The sequence below is a fragment of the Juglans microcarpa x Juglans regia genome, chromosome 6D, assembly GCF_004785595.1.
Source record: "Juglans microcarpa x Juglans regia isolate MS1-56 chromosome 6D, Jm3101_v1.0, whole genome shotgun sequence".
Classification (NCBI taxonomy): Eukaryota; Viridiplantae; Streptophyta; class Magnoliopsida; order Fagales; family Juglandaceae; genus Juglans; species Juglans microcarpa x Juglans regia.
Genome location: NC_054604.1, coordinates 13,561,811 through 13,579,679, shown reverse-complemented (window position 1 = coordinate 13,579,679; position 17,869 = coordinate 13,561,811). Strand labels below are relative to the sequence as shown.

The 17,869-nt window shown below is 38.2% G+C and overlaps 1 protein-coding gene across 1 annotated transcript; it reads right to left on the bottom strand.

Moving 5' to 3' along the window:
* Positions 1-1,484: 1,484 nt before the first annotated feature.
* LOC121235844 (photosystem II 10 kDa polypeptide, chloroplastic) lies at positions 1,485-3,242 on the bottom strand. The gene is made up of 5 exons (XM_041132268.1): positions 2,863-3,242; positions 2,682-2,740; positions 2,391-2,446; positions 1,826-1,878; positions 1,485-1,726 (listed from the first exon to the last, which is right to left on the bottom strand). The coding sequence occupies exons 1-5, from the start codon at positions 3,017-3,019 to the stop codon at positions 1,632-1,634; spliced, it is 420 nt and encodes a 139-aa protein (XP_040988202.1). The 5' UTR covers positions 3,020-3,242; the 3' UTR covers positions 1,485-1,631.
* Positions 3,243-17,869: the final 14,627 nt, after the last annotated feature.

The window sequence follows — 17,869 nt, the reverse complement described above, 5'->3', positions numbered from 1 at the left end:
GCAAAAATGTGACTAACTCTAATCCGCTTTTCTTTATTTCGGTAGAAGTATCAATGGTCACTTTCGCAATAAAAGAGTTCGAGTTTGATTGTCAACCCAAGGGCCTCATTTTACTTTTCTCTAAGGTCATAAGTTAGTTCATGTTTGACATTGAGATGGAACATACATGCCTGAGCCTATGGTAGTACAATAGGAAGCGATCGAGTAAAAAACTCCAATTTCATAAGTTTGCAACTTTTCTCTCAACATACTTGAATCATTATAGAGGACGGGGCATACATACTAAAGGGCCATGCTAGTACTATAAGAAACTCACGAGCAAAAAACTCCAACTTCATAAGTTTAAAACTTTGCTCTCAATATGTTGCAACATTAAGTCTGCGTTCGGATGTTAAATTGAACTGATATGAGTTGAGTTCTTTATAAATATTAGTGACTTGAGATGATGGACTGAGTTTTTTGAAGGCCACCTAAGATGAATTTATATATGTTTGAATGTTAAGATGAGTTTAGATTTGTTTACGAGAAGTTGAAAGAGGTATGGGTTCCACTAATGATTAAATAATTAATTTATTACTTTTTATAAGCAAATCTTTTCTTACTCGAAATTTATAAAAATAAAATAAAATAATTATCAATAAAAAGACAATAGTATCATGCCCACTTTTTATTCCATTATTTGTGTACATATCATTTAATAAGTAGTACAAAAAATTTTGTGCAGAGGGGAAAAAAAAAAAAAAAAAAAAAACTCACCCACACTTGGGTTGGTACAGGAGAGAAGACTGGCGTATACAATAACCTGATAGTTTCATGATGATATTTTTTTCGATTTTATGCGGGTCTACTAAGGATAATGAGATTGGAGAAGGAGATGATTTTTTACGAAAAAGAAAAACAGAGAGATAGAACAACACGCAATGAGTTAGAAAAAGTATGCTACTTTTGTCAATTGTGGGTTCCGTGGGTTTGGTCGGTCTTAACTTGAGTGAGGCACAGTAAAGCCTTGACTGTGTATTTGGATGTTGAAGTAGGTTTAAAATTGAATTGCACTGATATACTTCCAACATCCAAACAGTGCCTAATAGAGTAAAGTGGCAAAATGTGAAAGACTCCATTTGGCACGGGGACGGCCATACATACCTTGAGGCCATGGTATACCATAGGAAGCCTCCGAGTGAAACAACTAGAAGCAAGAAGAGCTACAAAAATCAAGCTCAATGTCCTGCTTTCGGTCATGCTAGAGATAGATTTTGTCTCTGCGATGAACTAAGAATGGGACACCAACCAGGAAAGCTGCTACCATTAGGGAGGCATGGGGCGTAAAGAAGTGTTTATATGTTCCTAGAAGTCATTGAGCAACTAGGATTTGCATAACAAACCAACTTTCAGTGACTGGGTGAGTAAGGTTTAATTTGTGCAGTTAATACTTGTGGACCATTGTCTCACTCCATCAAAACAATGGCCGAAAAGACAAAGAAGAATAGTATCAGAATAATTCACATTAAAAGTCATAACACAGGCATCAATTCATGTCCATGCCTAAAACATTACAAATAAGGTTGTACTTCCCAGTATGGTTTTTGACAGATAGACTATAGTTGCAGAATAAGATAAACTTGAATGGATTTCTACTGGACCAAAGCACTTGTGTTGTAGACAAGAAGTGCACCTCCTGCAAGAATACCAGCTAGGGTAACAGCCCATATGGCCAAGCCGGTGGTACCTGCAATTTCAACCCCAAAAAAAAATTAATTTTATCGTTCTAAATACAACCTCAAAGTTATAAAATTTATCAGCACTAGATAGCTATAGGTTGTCTTACCGCCAACATAGACATCACCAGATGGAGACCAATCGTCGGTGTTGTAGATAGGACTGCACATCAATCAATCGACTCAAATCAGAAAGAATTTTATTCAATGAGTGGAAGGGCGACATTTTCGATCTGAAGATACTCAGCTCGGTCGACCTAACTTATTGATAGTTATAAATTTTGAATTGACATCACGCAAAGGTTGCAAATTCAGACTGCAATTAGAACTAATTTGGTGTCTGTTTTGCTTGCTGCCACCTTTGGGACAAGTTTCTCATGATCAGTTGATCAGCTAGTATCTGTTTGGTTTTCTTGCATTGAGAAATGATTCCAAAAGATCAGTTCGAAATCATGATTTCAGATGTTCAAAGTGGGTAACCAAGACAACAACATGGCAAGGCTTTAAATTGAAAATTATGAGCTAGAGATAAGAAATTAGAACAAACAACATTACTAGTAATTACACAATGAATCAACGAGAAAATAAAATAAAAACAACGACATCATGGAATTTAAAAAGATCGAATAAAAACAAAAACAAAAGTAATTAAAAGACGATATAATATTATATTACCTGTATCCATCGACATTAGCGCCATATTTGTCAACAAATTGGTATACACCCTTTCCCTGAATCATCAATTTCATTTGTGTAGAGTATCGCAAAGATCAAAAGGAAGTTAAAGATCAGATTCAGAGATTTACTCAATCAATTTGTTAGAACCCAAAAAAATAAAATAAAAATTACAAAATTAAGCTACTTGATCAAAAGCTGTGGAAAATATATATGCTTGCAGGCCAGTGATAGTAATATTGGCCATACAAGATGAGAAAACATGTTTGCAAATTAAGAACAATTACGTACATTTTGCTTCCTCCCGGATGCGTCTACTCCCTCCTTATAGTTCAAGCTACCGTTAATTCCTAAATAACAAGGCATTTTTAGAAAAAACCAACCATTAACATGAATATATATATATACACACACACACACACACACACATGCATGCATGCATCTAACGTATATATAGATATAATAAAAGCACCATAAGGCTTGTCGGTCTTGATCTTCTTCACTCCACTGGCCTCAACTTTAAATGACGAATTAGTCCTTGCAAGAGAGGGAAGCCCTCTCACTGCTGACTTCTGTACCGCGAAAGGAGTGGGTTTTAGACTCACTGAAGCCATAACTGATGCCGCCATTGCTGCTCTCTGCTTCTTAGCTTAAATTAAAGTTTTTTGGTCTTTGCCTTAATATTCCACCGCTTTGCTTGCACGCGTTGGCCCAAAGTTCATACCATCATCCCCATAATAATACTGTCCAGAGAGTAGCGATTGCCATGTGACACGTGGCAGATCTTGTGTGGCTAAATCTTGATATGGTTTTGCAAAACATTATCCAAATCCCAAGCACTCTGGCCAGTTCTGTGTGAGGCATGACGGACCTCATCCTTTCACGGGACACGTGGAGTAGTGATGGCCACAGGATTGAAATGCGTGAATCCTCCTTGAAAACAGAAATCATATGCATATTGTTGAGATGAAATAATTTTAATAAATTAAATAAAATATTATTAAAATATTATTATTATTTTAAAATTTAAAAAAAAAATAAATTATTTATTATATTTTAAGTAAAAATTAAAAAAATTGTAATTATTATAAGATGAAACGGGTTGATATAAATTTTCAACTTAATTATACGTATCACTTTTTTATTTACTATAATAAACTAAGAATGTTTATCAATTTTTAAGTTATTTTTCAAAAAAATAAAAGAATAATTTAAACATAATAAAAATGTCAAATTTTAGCGATAGAATGAAAGTTTAACTTACTCTAATTAGAATCCAATTTCATTCATTAATGCGACAATGATGACGATCACGATTGTTATTTGTTCCTACTCTCTAAAAATATGTGGTCGTTATTTCTCTTCCTCTCTTTTTTATAGTTTTCATGACAGTTTCTACTAGATGATCTTATCTATGAGCTTAGACCGGGGCTTCAAAAGAAGGGTTTGTGATTCCAATCTTTAAGTATAGTTTGGGTATCGAAATATTTTCAGATATTCTTTAATATTATTTATTATTTTATTATTAATTTTCATATACCTTTTGCTATTATTTATCACTATTTAATATTTTTTTTTATTAATATTCACATAATACTTTAAAATACCTTACTACTCAAATGTAACGTTAATTTATTAACAATCGGTTTCAAATGTGCTATTTACAGAACGTGTTCTTATAGATTGAATAATCTAGATGGCCTCGTCCTAAATGCAACCAATAATTAAGGTGAATAAGGTTGTTAAAGACATTTTTCACACCACCAATCACACAGATGACACTTGTAGCAATGAAGAGATGGGGTTGGTCGTCCTATGTAAACTCTAATGCTTAAGTCAGTAACAATATGAGAATAAGTATATAAAAATAGAGATCAAGCGAATCAAGTTGAGTTTTTGTTACCTATTGTAGGCTATTTATAGAAGTTATTTCCTTAGAGTGATAGAGCTCAATTTACCTTGTGAAACATTTTCCTTTTAGGAGTCTAAGTCTTGTGAAGCATTTTCCTTTTAAAAGTCTAAGTCTTGTGAAGTTTTTTGTTTTTAGGAGTCCGAGTCCCTTCTTCTTGGAGTCTGAGTCTCTTATTGACTTTATCTCCTAGCCAAAATTGTGGGGGCTCAAATATCCCTTCCAGTTACCTTGCTAATCTTTTTTTATCCTGGCACATGGGAAATTAAATACTTTGCATTCTCTGTACCTGCTTTTTACCCCGCTAGCTTGTGGGCGCTTGCTTTTTTTTGTTTTCCCCTACCCCGCTGAGGGTCCATACTAGTTAGTGTATGGGTGTTTCCATGCCCTTGTGAAGCCTTAGAAAGCCTTGAGAATCTTCAAGTCAATATTCTACAAAATAAATTTAGAAAATTGGTCACTGGCTTCCCGTTCAGTCCCTGGTTTGTTGTCCATTCCTTGATTTGTTTCGTGCTAAGCGGTAAGGGGCTCAGCTTGGAGAGATAGATGGGAGATGCACTCAACCACATTAAGTGTGAGCGCGGAGATTGATTTTAAGTTTGTTTATTTGTGTGAATGTTTGCATGAGAGATTGTTTATTATTGGCGAAGAGTGCATATTTCCATGATTGGTTTTTTGTGTGCATTTTTGTAATCGTTTTTGCTTTGGTTGGTAGTAATAGATTTTTTGCCTCCTTGGTGTAAATTGTTGTTGGTATATTCGTTTTGTTGTTTGTTGGTAGTGGTAGATTTTCTACCCATTGGTGTAAATTTCTACTGGTGTTCTCGTTTTGTTGTTTATTTGTAGTAACCTGCGCTTAAGTGGTCAGGGTGCCCGTCGACCCCCTGGATTCATCTTAGGCAATTGCTAAGCCCGTCAGCCCATTCCTAAAGGTAACCCGCTCGAGGCGGTTGTAGAGCCTAGTGGCTCATTCTCGAAGGTAACCCGCTCGAAGCCGTTGTAGAGCTTGGTGGCTCGTTCCCAAAGGTAACCCGCTCAAGTATAAACACTCTGCGTTTGCTGGAGAATATGTTGTGCTTGTACTGCTGTCCAAGAGAGAGGTCGGGTTGTCTAGAGAGTTGCCCGCCTGTTAGGCGCTTGGGAGGTCAGGTGGTCCCTAACCTTTCCCGTTTGTTGACTTGCACCGCGAGTGTGTAACTCGACTTTTGGTGGCTAACTTTGGAGAGGGTCATGTGGTCTTCTGACCTCCACGCCCGTTCGTTTGGAGAGGGCCGTGTGGTCTTTCCGACCTCCACGCCCATTCGATGGCAATCTTTGGAGAGGGTCGTGTGGTCTTTCCAACCTCCACATCCGTTCGTTTGATGGCGATCTTTGGAGAGGGTCATGTGGTCTTTCTAACCTCCACGCCTGTTTGATGGCGATCTTTGGAAAGGGTCGTGAGGTCTTCCCAACCTCCACTTCCGTTCGATGACAATCTTTGGAGAGGTGTGATCTTTTTGACCTCCACGCCCATCGTTTGCACCGCATCCTAAGAAGTTCTCATGAAAAAAAAAATAGATAAGTGTAATATAAATTACAAGTTTGAGATTTGTGAACCTGAGCCATCTCGCTAAAGTGTGGTGAAGGCTGGTGATATTGGGGCGATGCCCGTGGGTAGCCATACCTTGCCACGAGCAGTGACAGAACTACATATGCTTTCCACGAAGACCTTGGTCTGGTTGCATTGTGAAGATGTCGGTTTTGTTGCTTGCCGAGAGGCGCGGGTCTTGTTGCTGAGTGGGTCGTGGGGTTCTTTGACATCCACGCCCTTTTGGTTACTGAGTAGGTTGTGGGGTTCTTTGACCTCCACGCCATTCTTGATTGCTGAGAGGGTCGTCGGGTTTTTTAACCTCCACGCCCTTCTTGATTGCACTGCATCTTGAGAGGTATTCACTAACACAAAATAGGTAAGTGCAATACAAGTTACAAGTTTGAGATTTGTAAACCTGAGCCATCCTACTGAAGTGTGGTGAAAGCTGGTGAGGCATGAGCGATGCTTGCAGGCAACCATGCCCTAGCCTTGAGGAAAGGCCGAGATGCCTATGATTCTAGCTGGACGGTCTATTCTGATGCAAACAGATTAAGAAGTCTGCACAGTGTCTGGAAGGGGCTTTGTAGTCGGTGTTCCACGCCTTGCGGGTGATTTCCATTGAAGTATATTCTCAGGGTGTGTAGTCACTTGGATTCCAAGCAATTTATAACAGATATGTAATCATATATGTTCGTGATCAAAGAACACACATACAATATATATATATATATATATAGATATACATGCAATCATACATATACGTTTGGACAACTACACATTTTAGCTTTTTTATTCAAAGTAAAAGCTTGAGAGTGAAGATCGATCAAATTATGAAACAGCTAGGGAAAAAGAAAAACCCATGAAAAGATTAGGTAAGAGGAAGTACTAATAGGGGAAGCATATAATATAGATGATGATGGGGTATAAGCCAAAAAGCCTCTCTTTATTTGCATGACACTCGATCTAAAAGCAGCTTTTCCAAAACAAATCATTAAGACTAGGTTTCAGGGTTTGATAGCTATATAATTAATGATTTCTATACTTAAACCTACATTTTGTTGTTATCCTCACTTGAAGTGATCTTTACGCTACAACTAGCAGTATTGATCATAATCCTAATATTATCCCTATCACATGCATGGTATTGATCTTTATTGGGGAGTCAAAGTTTTTTAGTTTAACCTATATAACACATTATTTTGATAAGTTCTTTGACGATATATATATATGAGAGAAAGCAGCACATACGTATAAGCTTGGGAACTCAAATGGATCATATATGTGATGTATAATTAAGGATGCAGCTAGATTATAATGCAATATGCAGCTAAAAGAAAGATAATGGAATAAGTTCTTCAAAGCAGCTCCGTCTCTTCTTCGTCTTCTTCTTCTTCTTCCTTTTTTTACCATTCACTGCAGCGTTAGGAAAATAAATAATAGGAAATAACAAAGTTGAAGAGATCTTATATGGTTTTTGGAGACGATCTTGTGAATCGTAGAATTCCCCTACTCTGCTTTCCGACATTAAAAAATTGCAGTTTGCATGTGATCGCGTGGTAGTTGGCATGTGAAAATCAAGTTGAAGTCTGTAAAGATCCCACAGACAGTGCCACTGTTAAGGACTAGTTTCACACCACCAATCACAAGGATGACACCTGCAGCAATGAGGAGATGGTGTTGGTCGCACTGTGTAAACTCTAATGCTTAAGTCAGTAACAATATGAGAATAATCTAGTGAATCAAGTTGAGTTTTTGTTACCTCTTGTAGGCTATTTATAGAGGTTATTTGCTTGGAGTGATAGAGCTCAATTTACCTTGTGAAGCATTCCTTTTAGGAGTCTGAGTCCCTTCTTGACTTTATCTCTTAGCTAAAATTGTGGGGGCTCAAATATCCCTTCCAAAGGTGTTTCATAATTTAAAATCCCAATAGGCATATTTATTCAAACAATCACAAATATCGAAACAAAATTTTAGAAATCAATAAAAACAATAAAGATGAAGATTTTGATTGCAAATGAAAATTTTAGTTATTTTATTTGCTACACCTTCAACATCATTATATGGCAATTTTGATTTGTAAGAGATTTGATTCAATTAGTCAATGGTGTAGAGACCGAAGCTATGTCTTCTGCACTAGTTTACAAATAAAATTCTTCTTTAAAAAGAACTCTTTAAAATCACAAACCAATCCGAGTGTTTGGACACTGCTATAAATCCACTTTTTATAAGGTAGAAATCCACTATATGAGTGATTATTTAGCATTAAGGCTATGGCCTTGTTTGGGTAATGAGATATTCTCATATATTCTCAAAACTGCTCATTATTTCCTTCTCAAACATCATTCAAACACAAAATACTTTTCAATTTCAAATCTTCAAGTTTTTCATCTAATCATTATCCAAAACCCAATAAAATTTTCTCAAACTTTCAAACAAAACACAAACCAATGGACAATTAGAGTGGACAATCCATACGTTGGAGGACATATTAAGGGCATGTGTGTTGGACTTTAAAGGCTCATGGGAAAGCCACATCCCACTTATTGAGTTTGCATACAACAACAATTACTAGATGACTATTCAAATGGCCCTTACAAGGCCTTGTAAGGAAGGAAATGTAGATCGCCTTTATTTTGGGATGAAGTTGGGGCTAGGATAATTGGGCTAAAGATCATACAGGAGATGAGAGAGCAAGTTAAACTCATACGGAAAATAATTGCAACGACTCATAGTAGGCAGAAGAGCTATGCAGATGTAAGAATGAGAGAGTTGACATTTGAATAAGGTGATTGGATGTATCTCAAAGTATCACCTATGAAAGGAGTAAAGGTTCAAGCTAAGAGCTAAACTCAAGGTACATTGGACCCTATCAGGTATTAGAGAAGGTAGGCCCAGTAGCTTATAAAGTGGTGTTACCAAAAGAATACAAATGGACTCATAACGTGTTTCAAGTTTCCTCATTGAGGAAGAGTTTTGGGAACCAACAACACTGAATGATTAATCCAAATCTAGTTCCATCGCAAGCAAATCTCACATATAAGAAAAAGTCGGTATGAATCATAGACTAGAAAGAACAGAGACTACAGTCGATAACCATATTGTTAATAAAGGTGCAACGGGAAAGCCCAGGAAATGAGGAGTTTACATAAGAAAGCGAGCGGGTCATGCAAGAGCAGTTTTCCTAGTTATTTGAGCCACAGTAAATGAGCTGGAATGCAACAAGTAAAGGTATCGAAGGCAGGAGTGCGACTGTAAGAAGTCTTCGGACTGCCCCTTTGGTTACACATCTAGAGCTCCAAAATTGTTATCATGGTGAGGATGGCACAAAAGGCAATTGTACCTCTAGAAGTAATCTGTCAATTCATGGAAGGATGATGCGAAGCTGCAAGGCTAGAAAGAGAATGCCAGTGAATCGAGGAGGAACATTGTCAGAGACAATGGATCATGTTGATGAAGCCACGAGGCAGCGAGGAGAGAAGTAGAGGATTCTAGAATGTGATGGTCAAAAAGAGGACAGAGGCAAAGTCTCGCCAATGTCTTGTGATGCCGAATCTAGCATGGGAGCTAGGATGCGAGTTAGTAACAAAGACGGTTGGAGCTGAAGCAGCCAACGAAAGAGACAATAGGAGGGAACTATTGTCCCAATCATAGATGATGAAGGTTGGAAGGTGGACCAAGGAAAGAATGGGGCATCTCCTTAATCGGCATCGACAGAGAACGCCAAATAATGCCCAACCTCATGCACATCCCTCAAAGTTCCATTCCAAGAGATAGTCCTCACTGAATTTCGAGGGAGAAATTGTTTGTTAAGGAGGAGAGGATGTGAGGACCACACCGAAGCAAGGGTAGAGACCCCTTCCCACGGGCAAGGTACTATGTAAGATGAGACAGTGTGGCAAGCAAAGTGTAGCTAGTCCAAAAGAAGGGTGAGCGGCATTATGTAGAAAGCCTAACTAATATGGTCTCGCACTGGGTGGTAAAGGACTTTTCAACCTATGATAGGTGAGCAAGAATTGTGCTGACTCTACTAGGGAAAGAATGAAGAGCTAAGGAAGCTAGTAGTTCTGGAAAAGGATGGCTGCAATACAAGGGCGAGCAATGGTCAAGGACGAGACTAATATGGATGTAAGAGCTCTCCAAGACAACATGAAAATGCTCAGAGGTGGCATGTGGCCTACACAGAGGCCCATACTCCATAAGAGTTGTCACTACTAGAGTGAGCCTGCGGAAAATAGATTACAAACCTTCAAGCCATATCGTCTTATCTCAGAGGTATGGTCTAGAACCACGTCAGAGACCCTTATTAGGAGAAAAACTATGGGATTTGATTGAATGAAAAGTGCAAAAGACTTGCACACCTTATTCCCATCATTTTCTGCTACTCTGCAAGGCTAGAGGGCAAATGGATGGGCGACATTAAAGGTCTCATATTTAAACATGTTTGGAGTCAGACGGACATCAAAAGTATAACTGACGGTCCCTCAGTTTAAATGGCATTGGATAAAAACCAAAATCACACTTTGGTGACTATCAAGTGTTTACTCTTGCATCCGGTCTGAGTCTTCAAGAAAGCAAGCTGCTTCAAATGGTGCAATGAAAGAAGCGGCAGCAGTGCTATTGTAGTGTTAAAAATACTATTCATGTAGGTTAATTCCTATGACTATACTGAGAATGTAGGGTAAATGTTTGTGAGTATATTGTAAGATTAGGCATTGTATGTTCTGTAACTCCCCCATTTTCTACATGAAGATTAATACATTTTCTTCATTATTTTTACAAATTATCTTTACGTTGTGATTTGAGATTATGAGTTGAGATGATGCGAAGTCGTGATAATTGCGATTTCAAAGTATATGGAGTCTTACCGTGTGTCGATTATCATGAACGGGTTGAGGAGTCCCCACGCCATTCTTACAGCACGTTGCCACGAGTTTCATACAGATAGAGTAATTCCCCATTATGATTGGGGTGGAATATCTTCGTATTAGCCTCACTTGATAAACAGGTGGAGAGATTCTCCGAGTTGGTTGAGCAGGTAGAGAGATTCTCCAAGTTGATCATGTGTGTTGTCTACGGGCATGTTGACCGGGTTGAATGATTCTCCATGTCGGAAGATTTGAAATTGATGAATCAGCTTGCATGTTGGCCGGGTAGAGTGATTTCCCACGTCGAAAGGTGGAATGATTCCCCACTTGATACTTATATGATGAGATATGATAGATTTTATGTGTTTTGATAATAGGGTGGTTCCTTACCTTGATAATAACTATGCATACATGAGATTTGCTTAGAAGATTTGTGCAAACCTCCCCAATGCCATAAACTTGGCAGCGTACTCTTCCACAGTTAAACTACCCTGAGTCAAAGATGCGAACTCCTGCGCCTTCAGTTGTCAAACTCTTCTTTGAACCTTTCCCATGTCAAAGCAGTGAGGGTTCCTAGTTCCCTTATCAGAAGCTGTCTTCGGGTATCCCACCATATTCCAACTTCTACTTGGAATAGGTATCCAACGTATAGGACCTTTTGGTCCTCAGTGCATCCACATATGTCTTATGTTCTTTCGAGATCTATAATCCATTTTTCTGCCCTCAGAGGTCCTTAATTACCAGAAAAGTTTGAGTATCTATGGATCAGGAACTTCTCATAAGAACAACCCCTAACTTCGGGTCTAGGTGCCTACACTTGCTATTGTTGCTGATGTCTAAGCACATCAGTCAGCAAACATATAGCCTCAGTAAATCATTGCCCTCCATCCATCGGGGGAATCTGATTTTCCTTATTGATATTTCCTTAAGGGTTTCAAGATATCCTACAACACATCATGTGTCACTTCCTGAAACACACAGGCATGCGTATTAAAATCACGTACTAGCACTTATACTTCAAGAAATTCAAGCCTAACAAAGACTAAAATTTCAAGCCTAATGTTTAATGCAATTCCTAAGAACATGTGGATTTAAACCCAAAGATGTATTGCTCTAATATCACCCTATGACGCCCCCAGATTTCCACTTAGGATTATATGGATATTTGAAGCATCAAAACATATAACACAAGGTTACCTACTCCAGTTCAAGACAAAAAAAGAAGCAATGCACCTAGCATATATCTAACAATATATAATATTTGTAGTGGATAATTTTTTTTTTCTTCAGCAATATTATGCACCAAACTAGGGGTGCTACCCGTCCCCTACGGGGCGGGGTAGCCCCTTCACCGCCCCCTGCCCCCGCATGGGTGGGGTTTGGTGGTTTTCTCCTGGAACCCATCCCAGCAAATGGGGGCAGGGTACCCCGTCCGGGTATCGGGGTGCAGGGGACACACCATCCCCCCCCCCCCCTCCCCCCTCCCCCAAAAGGCATAGATCCATTCTGGGCCCAAAGCATGTGTAATGGGCCAAAACTGGTGTAGAACCTGTTTGTGGGCCATTTTGAGCCCAGAATTTAACTAAAAAAATATAAAATTAAAAATAACAAAAAATAATTTACACTAATCGAAATTATTAATTATATATTACTAAGTTGCAACTATTAACTAATAATCATAACTAAGCTATTACAATGATACAATTAAGAAAAAACTATTACAAATTCATCTAAAAATATTACAAATTGTACTATTGTAGCAACATTACAATTAACTAATTAAGTAAATTAACAAAAGAATAGCATTTCAACGGAGTTTGGGGTGGCCATGGTGGTAGAAAAGTCAGTGAGTTGTGCTGACTGCTGTGAGACTGTGGGAATCGAGATCATAAAACCTGAAACATTAATAATTTAAAAGGAAAAAAAATTAGAATTATAAACATGAAACAAAAATTAAAAATAAAAACATATATTAGAAATGTAAAAATTACAAACATTAAAAGTACTAACCCATATGAGATTGGACCATTGGGGTCAAGATGAGAATAGATCATTGAGTCCTTAGAATTAGGACTCGGCATATGACATTAAGATTATAAAAGCTAAAAAAATACAAGCAAAATAATTAGAAACCAAAAATTATATAAATACAAAAAACAAATGGCAATGGTGGGTCCAATACATGCGTAGTCATACTACAGCAAAGGTAGTCGTAGACGTCGTCTCATGTATCACTACAACAATTAAATTTGGAATTAATACCTATTAAATGAATATAAATAAATTAAAATAATAAAATAAAATCCATGATTACCAGATCTAGACTGTTCACCACCCTCCTCCTCGTCGGCCTCCTTAAAGTCAAGAGCATCTAGAACATGAATTGGGGTCCCTTGATCCAATTCTACGTGCAAGTCAATTCCTCCACAGTGGTAGCAGATAATGAACTCCAGAATAGATCTAATATGCGCCCTCCGGTACTAAAAACCGACTCTGAGGCTACGGTGCTAATAGAGATTGTCAAAATACTGAGAGTTATTTCTCCAAGGACGGGATACTTCACGGCACTGGTCTTCCATCAAGCTAATATATCAAAGTCTCATGCAAATGGTTGAAGATCATCTGCCAAGTATCTGTCTACCTTCGACTGAGCCTTTATAGAATGACGGACTATGGGGTTGTGCTCCAACCTCTCACCCTAGTCCAACCTACGCCTTTTCCCAACCTCGACTTCTGGAGGAGGTGGAGGGTAGGTGTAGGTACGAGAATATTACGACCTCTAAATACGGTAAACTCATCAAACAATCTAGCAAATGTTTCCCTAACCCTTGTCACAATAAGCTTCACCCATGCATTCTCGTGCACAATTTCTAATTCATATACCATGCCATCAGTCTTAAATTGGGGATCAAGAGCAACAACCACATATAACAAAATATTAGACCTATTGAAATCTCCCCAATACTTGTCATACTTCACCCTTATCATCAACGCCATCTCTCACGTCCTAATGTGGTCACTCGCATACATTTCATCTAATTCTTCTTTTACCCTACGTATTGGCTGACAAAATGAGAGATGTAGGGTACAAAGAACCATATAGCTTTGTTGTGACCTCGTACAAAAGCCTCAAAAAATCTAGAAAAGTATAAAAAAAAAACCTCTCAATCATCATCAATAGGCTTCGCCAATCCCCCATGCTGATCAAAATATCTGACATATTGAATATCTTCATCACCTAATAATGCAAAGGCCGACTTATATTTGTTGGTCGCCTCATACATCAAGAGGCCCTTCTTGGATGTTATGTCTGCAGAACTCCTAGCAACGTTGAATTTCTCCAATCTAGCAGAAGAAGATCTCACAAATCTCATAGCAGTTCTGACCCGGGCATTTGAGTCATCAAGATCTTTCAATCCATCAGTGACAATTAGATTCAGAGTATGTGCAACACATCTCACATGCAAACACTCACCACCCAAGATTATCTTGTTTTCCTCTTTAAGATAGGTCTTAAGATGTCCCAATGCGACATCATTAGACGAGAACTGTTAGAACTCGTGCCAACCCCGACTCCTTTATTGTGGCCTTCAAGGCCTTCCTAACCGTGTCACCCTTGTGATTGAAATTTGATAAAACTTTAAAAAAAAATGTTTAATTTCCAATCACAATTAACAAAATGCACAGTCAAGATATATAATTAAAATTTTGGATGGATGCCCAAGTATCGGTCGTAAGGCAAACTATTTGACCTACCAATTGGCCCCTCAACAATTCTTTTTCTGACATATAATGTTTTTTTATATCATTTGCCACTGTGTGTGGCAAGAAGGAATATTAAACTTAAGTTCCAAGTACTTAGAATATGCTTAGAACTATTTCCCCTCCACAAACTGAAAATGTAGCTTGACCATTATGACTATAAGAGTTAGGTGTCTCCTACACTCCTCGGGGTCATACTTAGTATACCCCTTCAACGTTGCACCCCCACTACTCTCATCCACCATTTTTTTAAGTACAATCTCTAGTCTAGATTGACTCTCCTCTTGTAAAGATTTTAATATTGGATTTTTTTTACATTATTTTTTTAAATGTACATTTAATTGGGATGTACCATGTCTCCTATAGTGACTTTCATACACTTTACCACAATGGTTACACTTAGCTTAGGGGTTATTGGGGTCACCATCCATTAATTTGGTAAAGTGAGTCCTAATTATTGAAACAAATTTCTTACTTTGTGAGAGCAAGGGGCAGGGCAAGGGTCCGTAGGGGTTGCATTCGTAGATCTAGTAGGGTTAGGTGTTGGGGTAGAGATAGGGGTAGGAGAGCTAGCACTAAAGTCTGACGGATTTTCCATTCTCCAAAACTGACAAAAATCTTAAATGAAGCAAACATCACATCAAGTTCCAACAATTAAAGCCATGCAACAATTACTCAAAACATCACACCAAGTTTCAACAATTAAAACCATGCAACAATCACACCAAGATCCAACATCACACCAAGAAAATACTTTATTTCTCAACTTGTGTTTGGATGGGAGAAAAACACCACACCACAATTGAACCATCTAATTTAATCGAATAATTATATAAGAATCTCTGTTTTATTGGAAACGATGACACAAAACACACAAAGTAATACATGTAAATTCTCTTAAGAAAATACCTTTGGATTCTATGTTTCAAAATAGGAAACCGCAACCCTATTTTATCAAAGTCACCAAAACCCCGTTTAGGACCTTCAAGATAAATTAATGTCTTCTCAAAACAAAAAAATAAATTAAAAAACAATCACACCCACCGATGTTATCTTTTCGTTTCCACTAATAAAAATTCTTGAACTAAGTCTTTTTTTTTTTTTTTTTTGGTTGACATTTTGTGAGGACAGTTTTTATCATTTTCAGTTTTCAAAATATGATACTAGCATATTTAGTTTTTTTATTTATTTTTATACTTATGGAATTATCTTGTTCATAGTTAAAATCACACCCACCTATGTTATCCTTTCTTGGAATAGGTGCTGGATATTGGATTTTTACAACTCGTTTGGCCAAATTTGGTTGTTTTCAAATTTGAGATTTCTTAGGTTTATATTTTCAAATGATCATTGTAAAATTAAAATGAAGTTTAAATTGCTCTATTTATACACAAAGTGTACATAGCCACTTTCTCACCAAAACAATATCAAGCATTAAAGTATAAAATACATGTGTGAGTTAAAAATGACCAAATAGTCTCCAACAAAAAAATCATTTCTCAATGCCTTCACTGATTCACTACATTACCAAAATCACATACAATTGAATCAAACGTTCTCCAAACATCCAATAACAGATTGGATCAAAATGATAATCTCCCCCAACCCAACCCTAAACCTCACACAAGACCAACGTCAAACCTTCAAGTTTTTTGCATCTACTGCCAACACCAACCAATGAATCCCCTCATCTTTCGAGTCTAAAAAACTTGCCACATGACCAATAGCCCAATAACATAATTAAGGGTTTCGGATTGGAACCCTAAACTAATTTAGGATTCCAATCCGAAACCCTAGAGAATTTCAAATTCACAATTTAAAAATTACAATCATAAAAACACATGCACAATTCAATCCTCCACAGCACATAGTTCACAATCTCATCCTCCAACTCCTCAATTTAATCACATCCTCTATAACTCAACAAAAAATAACATATATTAGACGATGCATGTGAATCAAGAATGGGGAACTTACCTTCGGCGATACATTAGGCTTGCACCGGATGAACTGCAACAGAGAATCGCTTAAGTCCTGACGGCGTACGATGGATGAACGGAGCAGGAGAGAGATCGGCGACTACGAGGATTACTGGGTTAGAGAGAGAGATAGGAATTGAAAGGGAAGTGGGGGTCGCGGGAGGGGGGCAGAGGGGCAGCTTAACACCCATATCAAAATGATGTCATTTTGTCATTGACGTCATTTTGATATGTTTAAAAAAAATACCTCAGTCATCAAAACGACGTCGATTTCTCATTGACAAAACAAAGTCATTATGATGACTGGGGTATTTTTTTTAAAACTGATATATTTATATTTATATGTGGGGACGGGGCGGGGGTTGAGCCCATCCCACCCCCACTGGGGGGCACCAAATGCGGACTAGGCCACCAGCTCCCACATCTGGCAGATAGGGGTCTGCCCCACCCCAGGCTGCCTCGCCCCGTTCGCCTCGCCCCCTCCTGGGTGGGGGGGATCCACACCACAGATTCCCAGGGTGGGGGGGGGGGGGGGGGGGGGAAGTGGCCCCACTCTCATCTGCGACCCCCATCATATTCGGGGCACGGAGGAGGCCCAGCCCCGCTCTGAGTTTCACCCTGTAATGCCCGTCCTTGTGGTGGGACTTTTTATAAAATGATTTTAGAAAGGACAACGGGAATTACCATTCGTTTTAAAACCTTTTACTTCCATACCCAGGGTGCAAGACTCTACGTTATATAATAAAATATGTTTTGAGAATAAAAAATGTTTATAGTGGAAAACACCAATCTTAAAATAGAAAGGCCTCTCATACAGTTAAAACTCTCGTGCCTAGACTTCCGTATTCTTCCCCTTGGGCCGTGTCCGTCCTGAAGCGTACTGCTCATTTAGTTCTTGTGGGGGGAGGGGCACACATAAAAACTAAAATGAGTCGAATATTCAATAAGCATTACTTCATACAGTTAAAATATAATAACATAGGTTTTCAGTCATGCATTCATCATCCATACATACTATACGTACATGCATACGTGCATTCATTTTGAAAACATCACTAGACTGGATTTTTCTTTAAAAATGATTTTCTTTTCGTAAAACGTATCTCCCGTCAGTGCCTTCATTTCTTCAAGAGTTTCAATGCATTCATACATTTTTTCTTATCACTTTCTTTGGTCAGTACACATTATTACGCTCCATGGTTTGGGGTTAGTGGTCTTCCTTTGGACCTGGACTCTGCCCATAGCCACGGGTTGGGAATCTCTTTCAGTTAGGGGGCAGCATTGGGTGCACTACTAGTACTACTTACCCGGCATTGCCATCTGTCCAGTCCTTTGGTACCCTTTTCATTCATTCATGTGGTCGTTACGTATTTTCATACATTAAGCGTTCAGTC